The sequence below is a fragment of the Rhineura floridana genome, chromosome 2 (genome assembly GCF_030035675.1).
Source record: "Rhineura floridana isolate rRhiFlo1 chromosome 2, rRhiFlo1.hap2, whole genome shotgun sequence".
In the NCBI taxonomy this organism is placed as follows: Eukaryota; Metazoa; Chordata; class Lepidosauria; order Squamata; family Rhineuridae; genus Rhineura; species Rhineura floridana.
Window position 1 is genome coordinate 110,279,877 of NC_084481.1, and position 26,965 is coordinate 110,306,841.

The window sequence follows — 26,965 nt, forward strand, 5'->3', positions numbered from 1 at the left end:
GAAAACCAAAACAATGACTTTTCAGCTTGCTGTTATGTTACATGTGTTTTATTGTCGGTTATGTACTTTATTGGCAATTGTAACCAATTGTAACCCTCTCTGGGATCATCTTGTATGATAAAGAATGAGATATAAATAATGTAGTTAAATACAGAAACAACAACATGAGAGCAGCTCTTCTGGATCAAACAAAAAGGTCCATCTAGTCCATCATCCTTACCTCCCACAGTGGCTAGCTAGATGCCTCCTGGAAGGGCAAAGCAGGGTTTAAAGGCAAGAGCAACTAGCATTCAATGGCATATTGGACCCCCTTGGTCTTGGAGGCAATATAGTCATCATGACTAATAGCCACTGATGCTCAGTCTCCCACCCCAGCACTGACCAGACCTAAGCCTGCTTAGTTTCAGGAAGGTTGTTTCACCATGTGTCTTCAGATCATGCCCTGGAACCTTGTTCATTAGAACTAGGGTTGCCAGGCTCAGGGCCTGAGAATGATTCTGTCCTGGCAACCAAGAGGTCTTCTGTATCTTTAAAGGTAGTGCAGGGGGAAGGGAGCATTTCACCTTGTGGTTTTTCCCATTACAGGGTTGCAAGAACACCTGCACTTGGCTGACTTTCTCTTCTCCTAAAGATACAGAATCATTCTCAGGCCCTGAGCCTGGCAATCCAAATTAGAACACATAATAGGGCTGCTAAAGACTGAAAGTCTAGAAAGGTGCTGCCAGTCAAAGAAGAGGATAGTCGTCTTAGTGGAAAGTAACTGCACATTTTATCTTTCCTTTAACTTTTCACATTTACTGGGCCTGCTCAGGTGGAAGCTAAAGCACCGAGGTTTTAATTTTAGTCTTCATAACTACAAATGCCCAAGATAAATAACTTTCATGCTTTAAAAAAAAAAAAGTAGGGGTGTAACCATTAGCAAAAATACAATCCAAAATTGTTCATTTCTGTTTGATTTTAAGCAGAACCCTGTTTTTTTGCTCTCCCTGCCAAAAAAAGTTGAGCAGCAACTTGCATATTATGGCAGAAGGAGTTTTGTATTGTATTGCAGAGGCGTATGTATCAGAGGCTAGAAGCCATAACTGGCCAAAGTGCAACTACCCCTTTTAAAGGAGTATCCTTCTGACTTCCTGATGAAAGTGCTGACACCCTGCTTGAGCACCACCCTGGGTCATGTCCCTTGGCCATTACCAACAGAGTGAGGATGCTAAATTGCTTGGGTCACCACTACTGCTTATATTGTTAAGGCAATTTCAATATGAGTTCCAACCTTATAGGGCTGACAGGATCACTTCCAGTATCCAACAATGCATCTACTGAAAAGTAAGTCTACCAAGCTCAGTGTAACTTACTTCCAAGTAAGTGCATAAGGATTGCAGCTTAAGAGGCTACTATTGATATTCCTGTTCCCCTCTGAACCTATTTATTTAATAATTTCATAGACCACAATATGCATATATGTGCAGTGCAATCTAACAATTAAACAAGAAATGCCTGAACAAATAATTAACTTTTTAATAAGCATCTAAAGCATGCCACAGTTGACACCTCCCAGGCTGCATGGGAGAGGATGTTCCACAGGCTTGTGTCACTGTGGAAAAGGCCTGCTTCCACATTTCCATCTAGTGGCAATCTGATCAGCGGGGACCTTCTCCAATGATCCTAAAAATCAACTGAATCTTTACAGGGGAAAATTGTTTTATATGTTAATAACTGATTACTAATCCATTGCATTAGAAAAGGGGTAGTCAACCTGGAGGTGCCCAGATGTTTCGGATTACAACTCCCAGCATCTCCGATAATTGGCCAGGATGATCATTGGCTTGTCGTTGTCGTTGTCATTGTCATCATCATCATCACTACCCTACCTTCACCACAAGTTCTCAGAGTGTGTTACATTCACAACAACTTAAAATAAAACATTAAAAACAGTTTAGAACAAATTACAATCTCATCTAGAGTGGGTCCTAATATATGTCAAGTGTCAAAGGCCAGGATAAAGTGATGCATATTCAGCATATGATGAAAGCTGTACAGAGAAGATGACAGATGTACCTCTGGGGAGAGGGAATCCCACAATGTACAGGCTGTCACAGACAATGCCCTCTCCCACACCACCACCACCACCCAAATTTTGAGGGTGGTGGAACTACAAAGAGGGCCCCCTTTGCTGATCTTAAAACCGGGAGTGGAGATGGTCTCTCAGATATTTGGGACCTAAGTTGTTTAGGGTTTTGAACACTAGCATGAGCACCTTAAATCATGTCCAGAAATGAACTGGCAACCAGGAATTATATGGGATCTAAATGGAACCCCAGCCAGTAGTCTGGCTGCTACATTTTGAAGTTTCTGAGTCATCTTCAAGGGCAGCCCACATAGAGTGTGTTGCAACAATCTAATCTGGAAGTTACCAGAGCAAGGAGCACAACAGCCAAGTCATCTTTGCCTTAAAGGGCCCATAGCTGACAAACCAGCCAGAGCTAGAAAAGGGCACTCCTAGTCACGGAGGCTACCTGGCCCTTCAGTGACACGATTGTCTCCAGTAGCACCCCTAAGCTACAGACCTGCTCCTTCCAGGGGAGTGCAACCCCATCCAGAGCAGGCCATCTCCCCACTTCCTGGACTCAAGTATTTGGGACACTTCTCAGGGTTTTGCTTCAGTGTACTGGCCCACATCTAGCCCATCACCACTCCTAAGCACCATTCTAACACCTCAACCGCCTCTCCCGATTTAGATGGAACAGAGTTACAGAGCTGGATGTTATCTGCATATTGGCGATACCTCGCTCCAAATCTCCTGATGACAGCTACCAGCAGCTTCATATAGATAAATAGTATGGGGGACAAGACAGAACCATGTAGCACATCACAAGACAACTCCCAAGGTATTGAACAGTAGCCTCCCTTAACTACTCTCTGGAAGCAGTCCAGGAGGTAGGAGTGGAACCATTGAAGCAGAGCACCCTCAGCGCAGTTCAAAGCTGAGGAAAATCTACCAACAGAGCTGAGGAGGAAGACAGAAGCACAGCCTCCAACCATGTCATAGTCTGTTATCACAACTCTAATGTAAGTTGCCAGAAGCTTCATTACGTTAAGTGGCAAAGATGGTGCATTTTGTTTTAAATGGACAAAGTTTGATGTGGGGCAGAGTATCAAACTAAGGGTGAGGAAGCCCATGTTCAAATCCTCACAGCCGTGAAGCTCAGTAGTGACCATGGGCTGGTCAGCCTAACTGCCCTCCCAGGGTTATTATGAGGATAAAATGGGGAGGGGACAACTGAGAACCATATTACCCCATTCGAACTTCGTGAAGGAGGGAGTGTGCTGAGTAGCAGAAAGAGAGAGAGAGAGGTTGTAGCAGAAAAGAGCAGGAAATGGTGGCGAATGCATGTTTTCCTAGTGCCTTACTGTTAGCAGCTACCCTAAGAGCAGCCAGCCCAGAGCAAAGTGTTTAGTTACAGTACAGCAGAAAGCTCAGCCCAGTGGCTTCCCTTGAGGGTAAAGATAAGATGATCTACTAATTCCCAACATCTCCTGCTGTTTTTATAGTGCCAGACTTTTCATGCGGAACTATCAACTTGTGTATTTAATGTTCTACAAACTTGGCTTCCCTTTTCTTACTGGCTTGTATAGTCTCATCTCCTTAGCAGCTGGAGATTAGATTGCCCCCCAGGGCTCCTACTGGGAGGAAGAGCGGGATATACATTTAATAAATAATTGGTAGGAGTTTTGCCAAGTGCAGAAAGATCTTTTACAATATGTGACGTGTGTTAACACTAATGTATTAGTGTTAACACTGTTTACATGTTAGCATTCTAGAATTTGACAGACACTAACATGAAAGGCATTGACCACAGTCCTATGTGCCTGTGTTGCAATAACCACATACAGTGACATTTCATGAACAGCCTTGTTCATGTAATTTCATTGCATGGCACATGCGAAGCTGCTCTCCTGACTCCATTATAACACTTCATATCCTTTGATAATTACAGGCCTGTGCAGAGTTATGCACCCTGAAGCCCGTTTATTTTACCCATAAGGTACATATTGTTGCGCTGTGTGTAATTTGTGTGCTTAATTTCGTTTAAAGCAACACAACAGCAGCAGAGTAACAGCAGATGTTGAAATGTGAGTGTGCCAGCGTGTGCGTGCGTTTGCCTAAGAAAGCAAGCTTTTACCCTGCATCAGCATCACTGAGACTGGAGACTAAGTAAAATAAGAAAAGCTACTTTATTATAGAAATACATAGTAGATAGAAAAGCAAACCTAGTTAAGTTGGAGGCGTAATGCCTAGGTGCGGGAGTTAGCCCCATGCTAGGAGAGAGCAGAGACAAAGGGATGTCTCCTCTCTCCCGGACAGTCAGAGGACAAAGGAATGGAAAAGGAGGAAGGAGGAGGGGCAGGTAAGCTTCCCTAAAGACGTAACAGTCTAGCAACAGAAGGAAGACAGTCAGAGCATCACAGGTAAAAGGTAATCCATCTGGAGGACCCTAGCTCTATCTTCCTTCTGGAGCATAAACAAAAGAACAAAACGGGAGTTGCTCTTGCCCCACTTCCAACACATATTATATCCTATAGGTGGTAAATGCATATTTTAAAGCTCTTTCATGTGTTCTTGAACAGGGCAGTGAGGCAGATGTTTGGGGAGGGGCAGGGAAAGCTGGCAAGGTGTTGGAGGATAGAGCTGTGTGCCCCATGCATGGCTTGCCCTCTCCCCCCTAAGCTAGCCTGCTGCCCTCAGATGCAGTGGAGGACACATGCAGACAGCTTCATCTCTGCCTATTCAATTCCCATTCCAGCTGGTTTCCTTATGTTGAATAAAGAAAGAATAAGAGGGAGAAAAGGATCTCTCCTGGGCTTCGCTTTGGGCACGATAGAGCATGCTTGCTCAGTTTACTTGTTCAGTGGCATATAATGTGAATTCCTTGTTAGCTGAATTGGTATCTTGCTCTCCCTGCAAAGAGCTCAGAAATGCATTTTGGCTTCACAAGCTACTTGTAGATTGTAGATTAGAGTGAGAAATAGTGACTTCATCCAGGCTAACAGCTGAGCTTCTGTGCAGAACAGGAATCTGAACCAGGGTTTTCCCCAGTCAAATGCAAACCCAATCCTCCAGCCGGTGCATCACTCTGACTCATTTCACTGCTGAAGACTGGAATGTTTTTGTTCTTAAAGGGGCACCTTGGACCTTTTGATAGCAAGGGATGGGAAAAGAGCATAGTTTGATGTGTACCCTAGATTTTAGGAAAGCCAATTTTAAAGAGATCAGAGGAGAAACAGGGTTCAATCCCATGGCTAGACATTCTGAAGGAGAAAAGGGTTCAAAAAGGACACATGATTCTGAAAAGTGAAATCCTGAATCACAAACTATTTCTTCAATGAGAGGGGGAAATGGGAGAACTCGCCAGCATTGCTGTCCAGGAACCTCTCTGAAGAGCAGTGATGCCTCATGCTGTGTTCAGGGGTTTTTTTTTTGTAAAAAAAGCTCCATTTAATCCCTTTTGTGGGCAGATTTTTAAAGGAAAAATCTTTTCAGAGATATTTTACCACACAGCCACAGAACTGCTCTGAGGAGCTTAAAATGTTAAAAATGGCCAAAAAATAAATAAAAAGCAGCCTTCAGACCACTTCATAAGTACACACACAGTTTGATCTGTTGATTGTGTGGCTTAATCAGATTTGGGTCAAAGCAGATCTGGGAAACTACAGAACAGTCAGCCTAATGCCAATACCATGTGAAATTCAGTAATGGATTAAGTCCTCAGTTTGTGAGAATCTCGAAAAGAATGCATTAATTCCTAGGAGCCAGCATACTTCATCATGAATATGTCATGCCAGACCAAACTTACCTTCTTTTTTGATAGAGTTACTAGTTTGGTAGACCATGGGAATACCATCAACAGTACATTTTAACTAAGTATTGGATGAGGTATAAAGGGAATGCTTATCAAACATGCAGGTAACACAATACCAGGAGGGAATAACTAACCAGTTTGGAGAGATCCTTTGGAGTTCTTTTTGTCTTACCTGAACAATTTGGTATCATCAACAAATGTGGCCACCTCACTGCTCATCCCTAACTCTAGAGCATTTCTGAACAGGTTAAAAAGCACAGGTCCCAATACCGATCCTTGGAGGACTCAACTTTCTACTTCCTTCCATTGGGAGAACTGTGTATTTATTTCTACTTTCTGCTTTCTGTTTCCTAGCCAGTTTCTAATCTACAAGGACCTCTCCTGTTATTCCATGACTGCTAAGTTTACTCAAAAGCATGTGGTAAAGTACTTTGTCAAAAGCCTTTTGAAAGTCTTAAGTATATAGTGGCAACTGAATCCTCCATCTGCTGTATATACTTGCTGACACTCTCAAAGAACTCAAATAGGTTAATGAGACAGTAATTACCCTTGCAGATACCATACTGGTTCTGCTTCAGCAAGGCTCATTTGTCTATGTGCTTGGTAATTCTATCTTTAACAAAGCTTTCTACTAGTTTTCTCAGAACAGATGTTAAGCTAACTGGCCTGTAATCTTCTGGATCCCTTTTTGATAACTGGTGTTTCAATCATTGGTGTTTAATAATTGGCCACTTTCTAGTCCTCAGATAGGGTAGCTGATCATAAGGACAATTCATACTTTTGTTATAAGTTTGGCAATTTCATATTTGCGTTCTTTAAGAACTCTCAGGTGGATGCCATCCAGATCATTTTTGTAAGCCTAATTGTTACATCAGGGGCAGGGCAAGCAGAGGCCGTGGTCTAGACACTTTATCCCTGTGATGTAGACTAATTTTTATAGTACAGTGCTAGACTTCATTCAGTTACACAAATGTTAATGTTCTTTGTTTAAAGGGAAAATAAGTTTTTTTCAGGGTAGATGTAGGAAATTTCCTTCTACTTCAGCCATATCTGCTGTTGGCTGCTTTGGCCACTAGTTAGCAATAGAGTTTCCTATGAGCATAATGAACTGTTACAAGTGAAAGGATGTATGTCTGCCTCTGTTTGAAAACTGACTTGTGACTATCTTCCTGTCTTCATCTTTCAGCACCGATTAGGTTCATTGTTCTGTTTTAAGATTATGACAGTATCATCCCATAGAGGTTTTAATTAAACTGGTAAAAAGGTAAAGGTGTCCCCACACTTATAGTGTGAGTCGTTTCCAACTCTTAGGGTGACGTCTTGCAACGTTTACTAGGCAGACCGTATATATGGGGTGGGATTGCCAGTTCCTTCCCCGGCCTTTCTTTACCCCCCAGCATAGGCCTGGTACTCATTTTACCTACCACGGATGGATGGAAGGCTGAGTGGACCTCGACCCCTTTTACCGGAGATTCGACTTCCTCCTTCCGTTGGAATCAAACTCCGGCTGTGAGCAGTGCTTTGGCTGCGTTACCGCCGCTTACCACTCTGCGCCACGGAGGGAGGGTGAAATTGTATACTTCATATGCTACTTTTTATTGGGGTGCATGAATTACAAAACATTACCTGAAACCACCTGTGAGATAGCGAAGATGTGCTGGCTTCCTAAAATGGGTATGATCTACCCAGACTGTCTGATGTGAATATTTGACACAGGATGGTGGTAGCCCACTTTTCTTAATTTGTGGACTGCAACACGTGAGTGATGCCTGTTTATGGGATTCCATGCTGGTGATGTGTGTGAAGTCCAAAGGGCTGTAATGCTGTCTGTTTTTGAGCCACTAGAAATGCAAAGATGGGAACTACAACATACAGTTGTTGAAGTTTAAAAAAATATATACAACCACTACTTCTTTCAAAAGGCTACATAAAGTCTGATTATTTCAGTTTGCACAGGAATGATTGAATAATTGCCATTTATTTTGAGAAATACATCATTTTTAAAGCAGCTCATGCGGATTTTTAAAAAGAAACATGAGCATGCCCTGTCACACACAGCATGGTTGTGATAACATAGAGTGCTGTGATCTCCTACCTCAACTGACATGTTGAAAATGGGAATTCATGTAGAATAGGGCATGTGGCAAAATCGTTATGGTCCACCCAGGTGGACTGCAAAACAGCCTCTCTTACCTACCTATAGAATTGCATAGTTCTTAAAAGTTAAATTTCAGAACACTAGATACAGACTGAGTGCAATATAAGTCCTTGGCAAAGGCGAAAACCCATACTCCTGTCCATATCCACATCCCACATTCATCATACAGCAATGTAAGATTGTGTGGAACAACACAAATGCTCTCCCCCACCATTTGCTGCTTCACAGTAAAGTATCCTCTGTTTTAGGACAGCTGCGTGTAAACTTGAATCAGCAGCCTCACTAACGGTAAAAGGAAGATCATTTTGCTATCAGAATCTCCCCCTTCCCACCTCATCTCTTGGACAGCCTTTGGCCTGATCCAGCAGGGCCCTCCTTATGTTGTGTTATTTCCCCACCATCTGTAATTAGCCATAGCCCAAAGCAACTCCATCCTTCATTGGAGTAAGAGACCCTGGTTACAAGTCCGTGGACTACTGCGTAGGATGTATAAGGCTTGAAGCATGTGCCATTAGTAAGTGAGTGATTGGAATTAGCACATTTTCCTATCAGAGTCCTCCCCTCAACCTCCAGTATTAGCATTAGTACATGTCTTTCCATCAGTTACAATACCCCTTCTCTTGACTATAGATCACTGGATCTTCAGCTGGTGAATAGCAACCTCTACCAGGTCACAGCCTGATCTAAGGTGAGTCACAACAGTGGTATTACCACCATATAAATATATGGTAAAAAATGGGTCCCCAAATGCACATTTGGGATAAAGGTAGGTCTCACATCAGAAACAGTGACTATGATGCAACTCAAGTGGCTGGAAATTTTACCCCTAGAAGTTTCACTGTACAACCTGATTTGCACACATAATTCATGTGCCCGAGAGCAGGCTGTAGTTACTGAAATATAGAGGAAAACAACAGTAGGAACTAGACCTCAGATCAAGAGTCCCTGCCCCTTTTTAGGAAGCAAATACATGTCCCAAGGCCTAGCTTAGAAAGGAACCATTTCTTCCCTTCCCCCCTCTCATGAATTAAACACATCCCTCTTCTACTAGACTGTGTAGTCCAGGAATGGCTAACTTGTGGCCCTCCAGATATTGTTAGACTACAACTGCCATTCTCACTGACTTTTGGCCATGAAGGGGAGCTAATTGTAGTTGTAGTTCAACAACATCTGGATAATCATAGGTTAGCCACCCCTGGTAGAGTTCATTTTTGCTCCCCTTGCTGCTATTGCAAGTGTATGGAATGGGTAAGTAAGGCTAGTAAAGTGATACATGGTGTGACATTTAACAGCACCCAAGACCTTTAAGAATTGCCTTTGATGTTAACCTAAGCCCCATCCTATGCACAGCTCTCTACTTCAAACTGTGGGTGCAGTCACCTTCATTAGAGGAAGGGCTCTAACTACTGTGACATCAAGGGCTGTTTATACCATTGCACTTTTTTCATTCTTCTGCAATCTCAGTTGCCCATTTTTCATCCTCAAGATTAGTTTCTTGGCAGGCTCTCTGGCCTACATAGGAGCTCATAAAAATGATATAGTTGCTCCTAGTTAACCATTTTAATGCAGAAATTACACAGGAAATGCCTTTAGTGTTCTAAATCAAGGTATTAAATGTAAGCCTGCAATATCATAACTAGTTAATTTAAAAATTAAAAACTTCAGCTAAATGGATATCCTTGATTAAACCAGTCAATTAAAAATGTATGTAAGACAATGAAAAGAAATATATCACAAAGATGCCAAAACAATGGAAAATTTTATTGCAAATATGTCCAACACTTTTTGGCACAACTGCCTTTATCAAGAGCTTGTCTGTAAAACAAAAAACAATAATGCAGTAGTTGCTAAACCACATATATGAAAATATTTTAGATACTTATAAAAACACTCATACTATAAAAAAAACTCACATTCAAGTGAAATTTAACAGTAAGAAACATATTTAAACAAGAACCAGCCATATCTTATAGCCCATACAAACATAACACACCTTTATTTCTATGCGAACTTTGGGCATATTTAAAACAAAACTTTCCATTGTTTTGGCATCTTTGAGATATATTACTCTTTTCATGCCACATCCCTGGATGCTTCTTTTTGTGTGTGTATATCATACTTTCTACAATATTGCATGCATTACCTTTAGTTTAATTATGCTGCTTCCTTGAGAATAATTGCTTTTACTACAGCTGTGCACAGACCACAAAATTCAGTTTGCACCCAGATTTTGAGCTTTGGAAAACGGCTCAATGCTCTTCAGAGTGATTCTAAGGCTGCCTGATTTTGGTTCAAATAATGATTTGGAAGATCTGAAGCTACATGTCTCCCCATTCACTATTATTGGGATTTTTTGTAAAAAAAAAATCCTGTTTGAGAGTTGGATTAAATTTGCAGTTCATCCTGAGTGGATTCACTCATAGGGAAAAAACCTTGAGGTTTAAGAATGTACCTATAGCCAACAGATATTTCTATCAAACATTAAAAAGAAGGGAAATTGGGCAGCTATAGTGAATGCACCAGGGGAGCAAGAGACCTGACCTCCTCTCTGAGAGATTAGACTGCCCTACAAATTTGTCAAAATGCAAACACAATTTGTGTTGCTCTTTCACAGTCCAATCCACTTGCTGTGTAGCTTGGAAGAATTTGGTAACGTGCCTATGAGCATATGGTGAGCGGTGGCAACACCTGCCATCTCCAAAGATGGAGAATTATATTTTTGTATAATTTTTGTTGGTGTTCTTACTTTGCTTCTTTCCTGTGTTACTAATGTTTCTACAGAGATCTAATCTAGAAAATTTATTTCTCTCATTATTCATCTTAGAAATCTGTGTCAAATTTATTTTCATTAATTTCAAAGCCTTTTTATTGGTCAGTGTCATATGATGGTGAAGACAGCCTTTTGTGTTTCAAATTGGAGGTTATGTTCTATTTCTATTTTGGGTGTATTAACAGTTGAATCTGAAACTGCAGTTTGATGTAAAATCAGACTGATTACAATATGTTGCTACTTCAGCAATGACTAGCTGTTGGAAAAAAGAGGATGCATGTTTTCAGCATGCTATGTTTAAATCACTCCATTTAAGGCAAGGTGGGCATGGTCAATTAAAAACATAGAGCACACCTAGAATTTTCCTAGTATATATTTCACCTCCCACTGTTTTATCTTGTGCAAACTGAAATACTCCTGATGTCCACTGGAGACTATTCTGCAGAATAGTCAGTGCCATTATTCCACAATTGTTTTTGGAGTTTTTTAGTGTAAATTTTGCCAAGTGTTGCTGTACTTCACATACTCACAGAAATAGCAACAAAAGAAAATGATTTCCTATAGCTTCCTCCATGCTAAAACAAGACCAGCACAGCAGGTTCTATTGTTTGGGCTGATTGCAGGTGTTGCCTCCACTCACCATATGCTCAGAGGCACATGTTACCAAATTCTTCCAAGCTACACAGCAAGTGGATTGGACTGTGAAAGGCCAACCCAAATTGTGTTTGCATTTTGACAAATTTATAGGGCAGCACAATATCTCAGAGAGGAGGTCAGGTCTCCTGCTCCCCTGGTGCATTCACTATTGCTGCCCAATTTCCCTGCTTTTTAAAGCTTGATAGAAATATCTGTGTTCTATAGGTAGGTTCTTAAACCGCAAGATTATTTGCCTATGAGTGAATTTCTCTGCTTTTTAATCCGGGAGGTAAGCAATGGGATCCTGTGCAAGTTTGTTGAGAATGGATTGATCATTTGCATGCTGATTGATTGATTGATTGATTGATTGATTGATTGATTGATTGATTGATTGAGTGATTGAGTGATTGAGTGATTGAGTGATTGAGTGATTGAGTGATTGAGTGATTGAGTGATTGAGTGATTGAGTGATTGAGTGATTCATTCATTCATTCATTCATTCATTCATTCATTCATTCATTCATTCATTCATTCATTCATTCATTCATTCCCTGCCTTATGGCCAAAAGGCCTTCAAGGCAGCTTACAAGAAAAGCACAAATACAGGAATACATCCATAAAACAATACAATTTACAAAATTAAATAACAAATAACATTATTAAAAAACAGAGATTACAAAACTTCCAATGAAAATACAGCGTGGTGCAGGTGCCTGGAGCAGCAGAAACATCTCAGGTTACCCTCAACAAAGCTGTGGGTTGGTTCTCTCTCTTTCCTTCTATACTTGCAAGTCCGACACCTTTAATTGAACTTCTAATCAGCTTTTCTGATGGCAAAATACGAGTAAGCTTTCCCCAGCACAAGCTGGTCCCACAGAAGCAGGGTGAGTCATGGCCTGGATGTCGTTCCCCATCGTGGCACCATGGTTGTAAATGACGGTGGTGGCCCCCTGCTTGGTGGCCATGTTGATCTTCTTGGAGAAGGTGCAGCCGCCATCCTGCTGGATGAGGGCGAGCCACGGCGTACTTGTGAAGGCGGCAGCCGGGATGCTGAAGTTGATGAGGGGGTTGCAGGCGTTGACGGTGTCGAGCCCCTCCGACAGCACCAGCACGCTGACCTCCCACTGCAGGGGCAAGTCCTGCCCGTAAATGCCATTCTTGCCGGCATTCCAGCCGCTCTGGTTGCTGCTGGGCATCCTGTTCCAACTGAAGGCAGGGGCGGCTCCATGGTCTTTTTGGCAGTGCCAGTTCCTGCAGCTTGAGTCACTGTGGCTGCCAGTGGCGCGTCGAGGGAGCTGGTGAGGATGAAGCTGCGGCTGGGGGAGGACACAGGGCTTCTCTTCGGAGAGCTGCTCTTCTAGGTCTGTGTCATATTGTTGCTTTCAGGGATGTTGTGAGGTTAAAAGCGGGCAGAATATGTGCACGGGAGTGGGAATTCACTCCCCTGCAATCATGCTTAGGATAGGTGAAACTGACCACGGGATGGGGAGGGGAGGAGGTGAGAGGGAGGAGGTGAGAGGGAGGAGGTGAGAGGGGAGGAAGGGCAGAGGGGAGCAGGGGAGCAGGCAGGAGGGGGAGGAGAAGAGAAGGGCAGGTTTGATCATTTGCATGTTTATTGAGTTCAGTGTGATTTACTCCCATGCAATTATGCTTAGGATAGGTAAAACTGACCGGGGGAGGGCTGGAGGGCGCAGAGGAGGAGGAAGAAGGAAAAGGGGAGGGGAGGAGAAAGGGAGAGGGTAGGGGAAGGAGGAGAAAGGCAGGTCTGATCATTTGCGTGTTTATTGAGTTCAGTGGGATTTACTCCTATGCAATCATGGTTATGATAGGTAAAACTGACCATGGGGGAGGAGGAAGGGGAAGGAGCGTATTGGAGGGGGGCAAAGGAAGGGGGAGCGGAGGGCAGCTTTGATCTCTTGCATGCTTATAGAGTTCAATGGTATTTACTCCTGTGCAATCATGCTTAATATAGGTAAAACCAACCATGGGGAGGGGGAGAAGGAGGCAGGGGAGAAGGAAGCAGGGGAGGGGGAGGGAGGGGCAGGGAGGGGCAAAGGAAGTGGAAGGGAAGGGGCAAGAGGGAGGGGATAGGAGAGAGGAGAAGGGAGGGGGAGTGTGATCATTTGCATACTTTTTGAGTTCAATGAGATTTATTTCTGTGCAATCATGTTTGAAAATGGAAATGGACTGCCTTCAAGTCTATCCCGACTTATGGTGACTGTGTGAATAGGGTTTTCATGGTAAGCAGTATTCAGAGGTGGTTTACCATTGCCTTCCTCTGAGGCTGAGAGGCAGTGACTGGCCCAAGGTCACCCAGTGAGCTTCATGGCTGTGTGAGGATTCGAACTCTGGTCTCCCAGGTCATAGTCCAACACTGACCAGGGGGATGGGCAGGGAGGGGAGGAGGAGAGGAGATTGAGTGGGTGGGTGGGCGGGCACTAGGCAGAGGGGAAGACTCTTTCCTTTCCAAAAGGAAAACATTGTGAACAGTATCATTGCATTTCAGCGTTTCTCCCACCTTTTTATTCTACAGCAGGCACATGTAGCCTCCCACCTAAATTTAAACCAAAGCTGTCCCTGGCTACATCCACATCAGGACTTTATTTCACTTTGGACAGTCATGGCTTCTCTCAAAGAATCCTGGGAAGTGTAGTTAGTGAAGGGTGCTGAGAGTTGCTAGGAGACGTCCTGTTCACCTCACAGACCTTCAATCAGAGTGGCTGACTGTTAAATCAGTCTGGCCACTGGAGTGGAATAGGAGTCTCCTCTCAGCACTCTTCATAAACTTCACTCCCCAGGATTTTCTGGGAGAAGCCATGGCTGTCTCAAGTGAAATCAAAGTCTTGTGTGGGTGTGGCTCCCTGATTAGCCAAGCCAAGCAGCTGGGAGTCTGGCTTTTAGAACACTGACAGCTGGTTCTTACTGAGCATGCCCGACATTATCATTCAGTTCAGTGCAAAATTTATTAAACTAATTATAAATCAGTCAGGCATTTTTTTAACTTTTGAACAGCAGAAAATGAAGGTCAGAGTATGGGGCAAGGTCAGTAACAGGATTCCAGGTACTCTGTGAACATGGCCGATTTTTAATTAATTTCTAAAGATTATGAGAACTCTGACAGAAAAAAGTCCAAAAGGGCTTTGGGGTTTTTCTCTCTTTTTAGACTTTGAACTCTCTATTCTCTCTGACTGTTTTGTGTTTTGACCTTCGGCATGCCCCCTCCCTGATGACCTTTCGCCGCGCCTTAAAAACCTGGCTTTTCAGGCAGGGCTATGGGATCTCTGGGGTGGGTTAGGTTTTATACTGTATCAGTGTAGGATGGTTTTTTAGATGATATGATATTAATACTGTGATTGTTATGAATATGTTGATATTGTATTTTATATTGTGTACGTCGCCCAGAGTGTTCGTTAAGTTGGACAGATGGGCGACTAATAAATAAAATTTTATTATTATTATTATTATCACCATGAAAATTTAGAGGGTTTGTTAAGCAAGCATTTCTGAGTTCAGGACTATAAGTTATATAAGGTTTTGTTTTGAAATGAGCTTATGGGAAGCATCAGAATGGCATGGGGGTATTTTCAATATAACATTGCGGAATGTGAAAAATCCACGCTGGCGATAGTATACAGCCACTCTTGTGGCTGTATAATAAAGTCTTCTAAATTCCAGACAAATAAGTGTTTGTGTTGGGCACCTTTAACAGGGTTTGGGGGAAGCGAGAACTAAAAAGGATTTGCTTTCTTTCCCTGTAATGTGGGCGCAATTATATAGCATCCATTGTAGAGGTGCCCCTTGGTAATTTTGCAAGTTGCAGGAGCTAGGGAGTTAAGATGAATGAAAAACCAGTTTCAGACTTCTTTGATTACAAGCTAGGCCTATCAGTAATAGAGCTCCACTTTCCCTCCTGGCATTTTCTTTGTATGGAAAATATGGAGAGAATTATTTCAGACACACCATCTGAATGGTCTGAATCTCCAGAGTGTCTTACATGATTTTGGAGATCCCTGCAGGGAGATCCCACTTAAGTTCAGACAAGCACAAATCTTTCCAAAATGACCTACTGCTGCTAGGAATTCTGGATTTATAACTCCAATGCACAACCTTACTTTACACAGATTTACACACATTCATTTTTTAAAATTAAAACTGAACTAAGATGGATATAATCAGGTGACAGCCAGACTTCCAAATTTGCAAATGCGTATTGACAGGATAAGAGTTATTGTCTGAAAGGAGAAATTCTCAGTGCAAGCTTTTGCATTATTGCTAAAACAAGTGGAGTACAAAAAGTACTGGTAGCCCCCAAGAGTACTTACATTTTGCAGTGCCAAGCATTCTGCCTAGTAAGCTAAGCAGTGAGTGAACCCATGATAAATTATAGGATATGCTACCTGCTAAATAAGTTAGGCTAGCAGCTAAATGTGAGGTAGGAAGTCCTTTATTCAAATTCCACCCCAGTCCTGAACTATAGTGGCGACCTTGGAATTGCCAACATGTGATTTTAAAAAAATTGGTCAGGGAATGGATCCGGGAAGTGACTTGGTGTGCCAGAAATATATAGAGCCTGGCCATTTTTAGCACAACAGTGGACAGGATTTGGTAGGTAAGTTAAACAGAAATATTTTAAATGGTCATGCTCAAACCGCTTCTCATTCACGATGAAGTATTTCATTGAAATAAACATACTGAATGGGCAATTAAAACACCCAAGTTGGCACCCACAGGCCTTACCCACAACTCTCTTTTTCAGCCTGTGCCCCACCCCCAAGTCACTGGCAACATCACTCCCTTCAAAAATGAACTTGGGTGTTTGATTGCCCATCAGTTTGGCAGCAAAACAGGACTACCCAAAAATAGTTTTTACATGCTTGGGTGACTGCCCAAATATGCAGGGGGAAAGCAAGAGTGCTTGGAAAATACATAATATTGATAGTAGTTGAGCCTAGAAAGTGGGATGGGAGGTGGGGGAAGGGTTTAAAGCAGTGGTGGGGAAGCTCTGGCCTTAACGGCAAATGTGTCCCAACCCAGGTCCCAATTTGGCCCACAAGGCTGTTTGGCCCAAACTGTGCTCACTTAACCCACAATGGATATTATATGTGGCATCTGGTGTGGGGCAGGTAGAGGCACTGCTAGAGTGGCTGCACACAAGTTGATTGTGTAGCTGAACCCTGCAGAAAGCTGCTTGGCCAGCCTGTGGTCAGTACTAGCAAAGCCCCTTGTGCTGCGGTTCCCAAGCATCCAGCAACTTGCTTTTTAATATATTTTTAAACATTCTTTTTGTAATGGTTTTAAAGCTTAAAAAAAAATTTTTTAAAAGCTGTTTTGTCTTAATATGTTTTTAATGGTTATTGTGTTTTAATATATTTTAAAGTCTGTTTTTATGATGTTTTAAAGTTTTGGTGCTTTTGTTTGCCACCCTGGGTTCCTACTGGGAAAAAGGGTGGGATATAAATAAATAAATAACAACCAGCTGGCTGTCAGGTGCTGGGGAAGTGTTCCCCAAGGGAATTTGACAGGTGGGCAGAACAACCCACCTATCAATCATCTGAGGTCAGGTGACTGAGTTATCCCATCCATCTGTCAGTTGGCCCACAGGGGTGGAGATACAGACCAAAAATGCTCCCAGGCCCTGGGTTAAAGAAACCAGAAGTCAGGCACACTGTATGAATCTATAAGTTAAACATATGGCTGAGATCAAGTGAGATACTAAACATTCATGGGAAGCAGGGGGAGAGGATATATGAAGTCCCACTGACTGCAATCCCATTAAGTTTACTTTCAAAGAAATGCATTCTGATCACAAGAGAAAGAACACCACCACAAAAGATGCAACACTTTAGGACGTGGACCTTTACTGTCGTGGCATCAACACGTTGGAATTCCCTCCCCTTAAATCTTAGGCAGGTGCCATCTCTGTTATCTTTTCGATACTGAAGACCTTCCACTTTCAACAAGGCTTTTAAGTAGAGACCTTATCCCAGTCTGCTTCTGTATTGGAATTGCTGTTTAAGATGTTTTTGAAGCTTTTTTTTTTTTTTTAAAAAGACCTTTTAAAGATAGTTTCCTTTATTCCTCAATAAAATCCATTCCTTGATCCAGACTAAACAGCAGGCAGCAAAATAAAGTCTCAGATCTGGTAATCCCAGTCCTCCTCTTTCTTTGGCGTCTTGTAGTAATTTAAATTTAACTCTTGGTTTTTTCCTTGCCATACAAATTTAGAGATATCTTTTTGCCATTGTTTAAAAGGTAAACCAGAGGATATTACAGGTATTGTTTGAAACAAAAACATCATTCTCGGTAATACATTCATTTTTATCACAGATATTCTACCCATTAATGACAATTGTAGTTTATCCCATCTTAGCAGATCTTTCTTAATCTCTGTCCATAATTTTTCATAATTATTATGAAACAACTTTGAATTTTTATTTGTCATAATGATACCTAAATATTTCAACTTTTTCTCTATTGTAAAATCTGTCTTGTCCATTAACTTTTTCTGTTCCCTTAAAGTTAAATTTTTCACCAACATCTTTGTTTTTTGATTGTTGATCTTAAATCCTGCTATTGGATTTGGAGGGCCATAACCTGAAGTGGGGATGGCATGGATATCTATGGTATGACAAAGTAAAAGTAAATGTAGACTTTAATAATCATTTTATAAGACGTCCTCTGTTGAAAATATGGAATAGATATAAACCAAGGTTCTATTCGAAAATACCATTATGTGTCTCAAGTCAAGAAGCGTTTTACAGAAGAGAAATGGCTGGAAAAGAGAAATGGTTAACTTATCAAGAACTATTAGAAAATGTACATGGAGAATATATAATGAAAGAGAGAGAACAACTGATAAAGGAAGGATATAGTTCTCAATGGTTTGCCTATTTACAATTGTTAGAAAGATATAAAATGGACAAGAAAATGTATGGGTTTGAAATAAGTAAATCTGATTTTGAAATAGGTTTGTGTACAAATGATGAAAATACAATTGCGAAAATGTATAAACTCTTGCTGAAAATGGATATGGAAGAAGAACAAGTAAAAGAGTGTATGGTAAAGTGGGCAAAAAAATTTGGTTATAACATACAAATGGATCAATGGGAAAATATGTGGAAAAAAGGCTTGAGATTTACATTATGCTATAATCTTAAAGAAAATTTCTATAAAATGATGTATCGTAGGTACATGACTCCAGAAAAGTTGTCAAAAATGTATAGTAATGTTTCTAATGTTTGTTGGAAATGTAAACAACAAGAAGGATCATTTTATCATATGTGGTGGCTGTGTAAAAAGGCAAAATCATTTTGGGCACAGATAGGTAGGATGATGCAAAAAATTCTAAAGATAAATATTCAGTCAAAACCAGAATTTTTTTAATTGGGTTTTATGGATAAACAAATAGAAAAGAAATATGGAAGAATAATATTATATATGATTACGGCAGCAAGATTATTATATGCACAAAAGTGGAAAATGGAATCAATACGAACAACGGAAGAAGGACTATTGAAATTAATGGACTTAGTAGAGATGGATAAATTGACATGTTTACTTAGAGAAAAATCGACAGATACATTTCTTAAGGAATGGAAGCCTCTCTTAGACTTTTTGTTGAAAGATCAAAATAAAATGATATTGGGATTTGACGATTAACTAAGATAGCTTATGGAGAAAAGTGATCCTGTATGTATATATTAAGGGACAGGTTTGATATATATTATATACTTATAGCTGATCTGCGACAAATCGGAAGTCAACTATTTTACTTTTTTTTCTTTTGTTGTATTGTTTTTGTTGTTTGACTTTGTTTTGTTTGTCTTTTGAAAAATTTGAATAAAAATTATAAAGATAGTTTCCTATGTTTTAAAGTGTTTTGTTTTTAACATTGTTTTAGAGTGCTCTTAGCATTTGCTTGCCACCATGGGCTCCTTCTGGGAGGAAGGGCGGGATAGATATTTTAATAGTAATATTTAGAGGTGCAACTAAACATGTTCCTTATATCACATGACTTATTTATTGGTGGAACACCTAGAACCAAAATTGTTTTTATTCCAGTAGCTTGAGGTGGGCAATTTGAAACCCCTGGGGCTCTATGTGGTCCTTTACCTAATTTCAATGGGTAGAAATAAGATGATGTTTTGGCTCTGGCCCTTAATGGTGCTGGTATATGCCCTCCCCCAACAGGTTGCTCACCTCTGCAGTGACAAGTAACTGATTGTAATAGATTTTCAAATCCCCCTCCTGTAGCTATAATTCATTGTATAATTATAATTAATAACTAAAGACTGTTAACCCAATCAAAATCTCTTGGCAGGTTAGAGTATGCTTTCTTCTTTCGTTTTAAGTAGATAAGGCCAAAATTGAACAGTCCATGTGATTACCACCTTGATGGTAAGATGCTCCTGGAGGATCTATAGATACGTATCTATAAAAAAAGACTTCCCTTCTTGTAACTACAGAAGCAGGTTTGCATTCCAGTAGCAGTATGTTCAAATAGCCTTAGAGGCAGTGGAACAGGCAGGTGGTCATAAATTGCAGGGAATCACTAAAGAAAATGGGTTACTGCTTTTAAAAGAATTTGCTATGACTGAGTCTCTAAGACCTAAGATTAACTAGAAAAAAATAATGGCTCTGTGTACATACTGTTTTGCTAGATTAAATAAGAAGTCAGTGTGAGTGCTGGAATTTGATTTTCTAATGATTTAGGGAGTGGATATTTATTGAGACCGGGACTCAAATCCTCCGTACCTATGATGTTTGCAGGGTTAATTAATGCCTCTAGCAAGCCTGTTAAGCATCCTTTTTACATGTCTAAGTAGTTTGTCAAGTAGGTGTGTGTTGCCATAGAAACAACCAGCTAGTGATGCTTCCAGAAGGAGGTGGCAGGCCTTCTCTCCCTCCCCTAACTGGCTGGAGGCTCGGATGACCTCACCAATTCTTCACCATCTATACCACTATGTCAAGATGAACTTCTTTCCAGCATGCAACAGTATTATTGCACAAGCTTCATGGATTACTAAGAATGATGAAGGGGCCACTAGCCCAAGAAAGCTTATGTCATAATAAATTTGTTAAATCTTTAAGGTGGAAGTACTGTTCTTTTTTGTTTTGCTAAAATTGTACTGTAGTTTAGTTTATGGGGTTTTTGTGAGGATAAAATATTATAAAACACCTTGGGAAATTTAAAATATTACAAGACGTAGGAAGCTGCAGGGTATGGTTCAGATCAGAATGCAGTGTGCAGATTACACCCTGCCTGCACAATCCACTCAGGCAAGTCTGTCCCAGCAGTCCCACATTGGATTTACCAAGGACCTGCATGTAAGGTACAATGTGCATATCCTGTTTGGGTCCCAGATTCTTGTTTGTTTTTTGTATTATTTCCAATCTTGCCTCTCCTCCCTTTCAGGGTCGAGGTTAGACAGGCTGGAGTTCTTTTTATCTGTTACATTAAATCCCCCCCTTCCTCCAAGGAACACAAGGTGGCACTTACAAGACTCCATTTCCCCATGTTAGCCTCACAACAGTTCTGTGAGATAGGGCAGGCTGACACACAGTGACTGGCCCAAGGTCTCACAGTGAGTTTTATGGCAAATTTAATCTTGATCTCCTTGGTCCTAGTACACTTAATATCCCTCCACCATATCCCACATTTGGAAAAAAAGATGTAGAAGTGAATAAGCTGGAGGAGGGGAATAACCCTTTCCCATAGGTCTGGAAATGTATGTTAACAGACCTGCATGGCACTTTTAAAACTAACCAATTCAGGCTGCAATCCTGTACATACTTACCAGGGAGCAATTCCCATGGAATTCAGTGGGGAGTATTCTGAATAATGTGACCTTACCTAATACTCTTTCAAAATCATGTTAGTGGTATTACAACATACTGCAATTTACTCATTTTCTGTTCACTGCTCTACATCATAAAAAGGGAAGTGAGCCTATTTCAAGTGGTTGCATGTCTCCCCACAGAGGGAGCAGACAGAGGTCTCCTTTGGGCATGAAGGAAAACAAGTATTACCAGTCAATTATGCTTCCCATTTTCTTATTGTCGCATCTGAAACTGCTCAGTCAGTCAGTCATAGGTTAACTACTACTTCTCATGCAACTATGTGGCTGAAAATAAGGGATTCTGATGTATCTTTTGATGTTATGAATTACAAAGACGGTTTCTGAAGATCATGTATTATTACAAACAAAATTATCCACAACAAATTTTTTCACACAACATATGGGAAACACTGAACTGCAATGCAGTACAAAATTAACAGGGAGGGGGAAATGGTAGAAATTTGTTCCGAACAGCAGATACTCCCCTCTTTCCATACCCTGGTGTTCCTGTCCACCATTGACCCCCTTATGCTCCTCCACATTTCCTTCCACTTTCCCTTTCTCATTTCACAACCCTGCCCAGTTCAAAATGGCTCCCTTGACTGTCACTTTGATCAAGAGGTGCAAAACTTTTCATCCATGGAATGGAAATGTATTCCTACAAAGTGTAGTTTTTTTTCTATATCACAAAGATCAGAAAATACTGTGTAATGGCACATGAAGAAAATGCTCAAACTCTAGCAAGTTCAACTGCTATAAAGATTTTGGTAAATTGATGATCTCTCATTTGCTATGAATATGGCCATTAGAAATTCTGTTTTTAAATAAAAGGATCCCAGAGCTATTCTGAGACTACAAGCAAACAGGAAAAACTAACTGTGCCCCCCCCCAATTTAAATTTCTCAATTTCTGTGAGGCTTGCTCAATGTTTGCATGTGTTAGTAGCCTGTGAAAAATGCCACCAACAGTGCAAGTGCACTGTCTAGAAATTTATCAATAGATTGGTCTTGATCATGTAGCACCAGAAGAAAGCTAACTCTTTTACATTAAGCCAGCCTGCTGGGATTCTGGCTACTAACATATAAGTCCTTCAATAAAAAGTACTGAATAATCGAGACAATCCAACTGAATAAGCAAAGCCATTCAAAGAAAACTCGGGTTAAAGATGTTAATATGACTTCTTCAGGAAGTGGTGTTATATAGCCAAATAAAAGTGTTTTTACTTTTAACGGGTAACATTCTGCATAGCAATGCCTTTTGTAAGCTAGCAATTCTGTTCTAGCAAGCAAACCTTGAAAATTAACAGGTTAGATATAAGGCTTCTAAGCTAAGTGCCATTCATTAAATAGGACAAGTTAGTCATGACTCAATTCCCATTGAAATCAGTGAGAACTACGTACAATTAATTTGGCCTGATTACGATTCAGGCAATAGTTATTATAAGGGAAATGTATAAATTTTGTTTCATAGTTACATTACACAATTTTCAACCATTTTCTATTACTGTTCAATGGCCACAATCAGACTCAGAGGGAGGCTCATCTTATCTACTGTTTAATGGCCTTCCACCATTGATTGGATTAGGTTTCTCCCAAAAACCATCACACTGGCTGTCTTTGGGGTATATTTGTATCCCAATGAGTTTTTCAAAGTGTGGTAACTTTGTCCCCTGGAGACCATTTTTTTCTATGCTGTCAGCACAAACATGCTTGACAATACCAAAGCACCTTGAGCCAAAAAACACTTATTCAGAGGTAATTTCTCCCCACCCTGGTCTGGCCCCTTCCCCATGCATACTGAGTAAACAACATACTTTCTGAACCCCAGTGTTTTTTTGTTTCAGAAGGAAAATGGTAAGTGGTAACCAGCTGAAATGTGGGGACATTGCACAAGTGACAGTTTGTTACAATGTCCTAGGAAGACATCTCTGTAGGTCTACTTATGTGTAAATTACACAATGAAAAGTATGCCTGGGTTCCAAATGTACCCCTGAAGTCAGGATGAATTTGTGTTTATTGTTCGAAGATGCCTTACTGGTTTGTATCTTTTTGTATTCTGCTGCTCTTAGTAATTGTGTAGTTTTCTCTTTTTTAGCTTATTAGCCATAGAGAGCTTTTTTTAAGGAAAGGCAGGACATATAGTTTAAATACATATACATATACATATTGCCATGAAATATACAATTGTTTGCTATGAAGTGTGGAAAAACAACCTCATCAACTCTAAATGTAAATGTACTGCCCTCAAGTCGATTCCGACTTATGGCGACCCTATGAATATGGTTTTCATGAGGCTGAGAGGCAGTGACTGGCCCAAGGTCACCCAGTGAGCTTCATGGCTGTGTGGGGATTTGAACCCTGGTCTCCCAGGTCCTAGTCCAACACCTTAACCACTACACCACACTGACTCTCCACTAGATGGGAAATAGTATTCTGTGCTTCTTTTTTTACATACGATTCTCCTTTTCCTCAAGGCAAGATCTCTTCTGGAATGCTGTCCTCTTGTTTAGGCTTTAAGTTCAGTTCATTAGAAGGCTTGTGATGGAAGGAAACTGCTATTAAAAATGGCAAACACCTATTAAAAACTTTAGTCCCTGAAAATTTTGAAGTCACCCTACTATAATATTTTAAGATTTTGTAACTAGCCAATCTTGTCTATGCCACAAGAATCCTGACTATTCAATAGCACGTTCTTAGATTTAAAAAGTATGCTGGTGTGCAAGATGATTGCTTGAATACAGCTCAGTGTGTCCTAAAATTCTCACAGAAATTTAATAAAAATAATTGGGTCATACCATCCCTGAAAATTGCAACTGATCTTCACTGGGATCTCCCATATGAGTTTACTGGTAAAGATTCAAATATGTATTTCTTTAAAATAAAATGTTACCAAAAATGCCCATTTCTTATAAGAAGTAGCTGTAACTTGCCTGAAAATACCAGGCACTCAAGTTTTGGCTAAAAGTTTCTCAATGTCAGCTGATCAATATTTTTACCCCATGTAGTAAGGAACTAATAATGGGTGACACTGCAGACAGAACAACACTGCTTATACCTGATAGAAGTTTTTTTATTGTTATTGGACAGAGGAACTAAAATAAGCCAACAATATAATTATATGCCAACAGCCATCTGTCTAGCACAGGTGGTGATACACTGTGTGCCCCTTTCCATTCTGCCCCAAGCTCCCTTGTTCAACACAAAAGAAATGGTCATGACTTTTACCACTGGGCTTAGACTTAATCCCCTCACTATTTTAATTCTGATACTTATGTCTGAGAAAGGAGAACCCAGGGGTTGGGCAGTGAAACCAGAAGCAATAAGCAACACGTTTGTAAATGCTCTTTCAAGATTCATATGCTGATGACACCAGGTAGACTGGTGAGCCACATTTATTAAGTGCGCTGGAAGCTTTATTGCTACTCTAGTTGAGTCAAAACATTTCTTCCCATTACAAGCCAGCAAAGGGCTAGATGCAGAAGGTCTAGGGGAAGGGGAAGGGTTCATTTAAGTAAACAGAAAGACAGATCTCAAGCCCTCTCCTCGCAAAAACAAAATATCTGCATGTTAAGCCACTTTATAAGTAAAAGTAACTTGTAATATTTATAAAATGGCAGTACCACCATCCTAGAGAGAGACAGAGACAGACACACACATACAAAAGGGGCTTGCATTCAAGGACTCCCTGCAAGGGGGAGGGAAGTGGGCAGAACAAAAAGAAGAAGCAGTTGCCCAATGCAAAAAAATGTGGTTCTTCTCTAAAAACAGCACTCATCATCCATCTGATAGGGAAGAAAATGTAAGAATGGAGCAGGGGAAAAAAATAAAACAGAACTGGTGCAACTTCTTGCCAAGGATGATGCATTTAACAAAAGCTCCATACAGTCCCATACGTCTACATGTCCTGTGGTGGCAGCATAATTGCTTAATCTGTCATGGCTGTGTATGTCTGTATATATATACATATGCACATATACATACACATACACATAGAGAATATAGAGTATTTTTTTAAAAAAAGTTAGCATTAAGTTTTGCTCCTGTTGGGAAGACTCATCTCTCCTTCACATGGTTCTGTGCTCCTGTGCCACTGCTGCTGCCACCACTGCCATTGCCACTCCCATTACTGCTGCTCCCGGTGCTGCTACAGAGGACCTCTGTGAGGTCGTCCATGATGGTGGTTTCTTTAGGGTCCACCAGATTGAATTCCCTGATGAATAGGATGAAGTGTATGTAGAGCGTGTTCAAATGTCCATGCAGCTCCAGTGCCAATGTTTCCTTGAAGTGTGAGGAATAGATGTGGGCTAGCACATGAAACAGGTACTTGCAAATCTTCTTCACTAGAGACTCAAAGGAGTTGGGGAATTCCTTGCCTGCCATATATATGAGAGAGAAGAGAGAGAGAGAGAGAGAGAGAGAGAGAGAGAGAGAGAGAGAGAGAGAGAGAGAGAGGGGAGAAAAAAGGAAGAGAAACAATGATGTTTAGTGGTACACCTAAAAAAGCACTTTAGCCATAAAGTAACCACTGTTTAGGTCATACATTCAATGTCCTGAATTAATACTCCTTCTCCTATTCCCCTTAGGTTGACAAGCTTGCAAAGGGCTTTGTTAAGCACAAATTAACAGTGAGTAGCTTTGAGAGATGCCAGTGTTTCACTTTCAGCCCTCAAACTGTAAAGAAACAACCCACAAGTTTATATGGGAACACTTTCCTGGCTATGTCATCATTATACTGAGCTGATTACTATCACAGCAAAACCAACTATGTGCACAGAAAGGATATCTAGATATATGGACATGTTTAGAAGTTTGCTTCATTTGATCATTCAATGATCAAAGACCACTGAAGAAGTCACATTTAATATATACTTTAACCAATTGTTTATCACTTTTACAAACAATAGTAATCACACATACACAACGTTTGTGTGTCAAAGCCAAAAACTCTTTGGCTGAGGTATCTTTTCTGTGAAGCAACATACCGTATTTTGTAGGAAAGACATCCTCATCTGTCACTAGCTTCTGCACTGAACTCATGACGAAGTCAACATACTGAGGAGCGGTGCACTTGATTTTCTTTCCCCGCTCATCATACCAGTAGTATTGTCTGTGGAGAGAATTAATTGCAGGGTGTTAATCTGTCCTGGAAGTTTAATTCCATGTAACCCAAGCCCATTCAAGCAAGCAAAGGCACATACTGCCCTCTCCAGGCAGCTAAAAAATCCATGTTTGGTTCTAACGTTTCTGCTCACACAGCCTAAGAGCTTGTGTTCAACTTGTGATATAGCACCAGAAGGTGACCTGAGACTCAGTGCTAGGGCAGCAACCTCTGTCAGAGTTATTTAAGCATTTTATGGCATCCTGAACAACAGAATATACAACAATTTTAAAGAGTTTTAAAACATGAAAACATAAATTAAAAGCTATATAATTTGTGACCCAGGCAAATTAAAATAAGAATACCATCCTCTGGAATTAGACTTCAGCAAAATCCTGGGAGCATAGATATGTTTCCGAAGCACCAATGTTGTTGGTACTTGTCTAAACTCAAGGGGTAGGTGATTCCATAGTGAGGATGCCTCCACAGAGAAGGCTGAAGTGGCAACAGTTGCCTGCTATTTCCAAAGCAGCTCTACAATAGCAACAAAAGGGCACATAAATGCCTCTTCAGGAATCAGCTCTTTGACTAGTCTGGCAGCTAGGAC

At 40.8% G+C, this 26,965-nt stretch overlaps 1 protein-coding gene across 2 annotated transcripts in view; it reads right to left on the reverse strand.

The window, feature by feature from the left end:
- Positions 1–24,309: 24,309 nt before the first annotated feature.
- MOB2 (MOB kinase activator 2) overlaps positions 24,310–26,965 on the reverse strand; it is a 174,914-nt gene continuing 172,258 nt past the window's right edge. For both annotated transcript variants that reach the window (XM_061610117.1, XM_061610116.1), the window contains exons 4-5: positions 26,243–26,367; positions 24,310–25,633 (exon numbers count right to left, since the gene is read on the reverse strand). In XM_061610117.1, the coding sequence (XP_061466101.1) occupies positions 25,314–25,633; positions 26,243–26,367 (445 nt within the window). In that variant the 3' untranslated portion in view covers positions 24,310–25,313. The remainder of the gene's footprint in view (positions 25,634–26,242; positions 26,368–26,965) is intronic.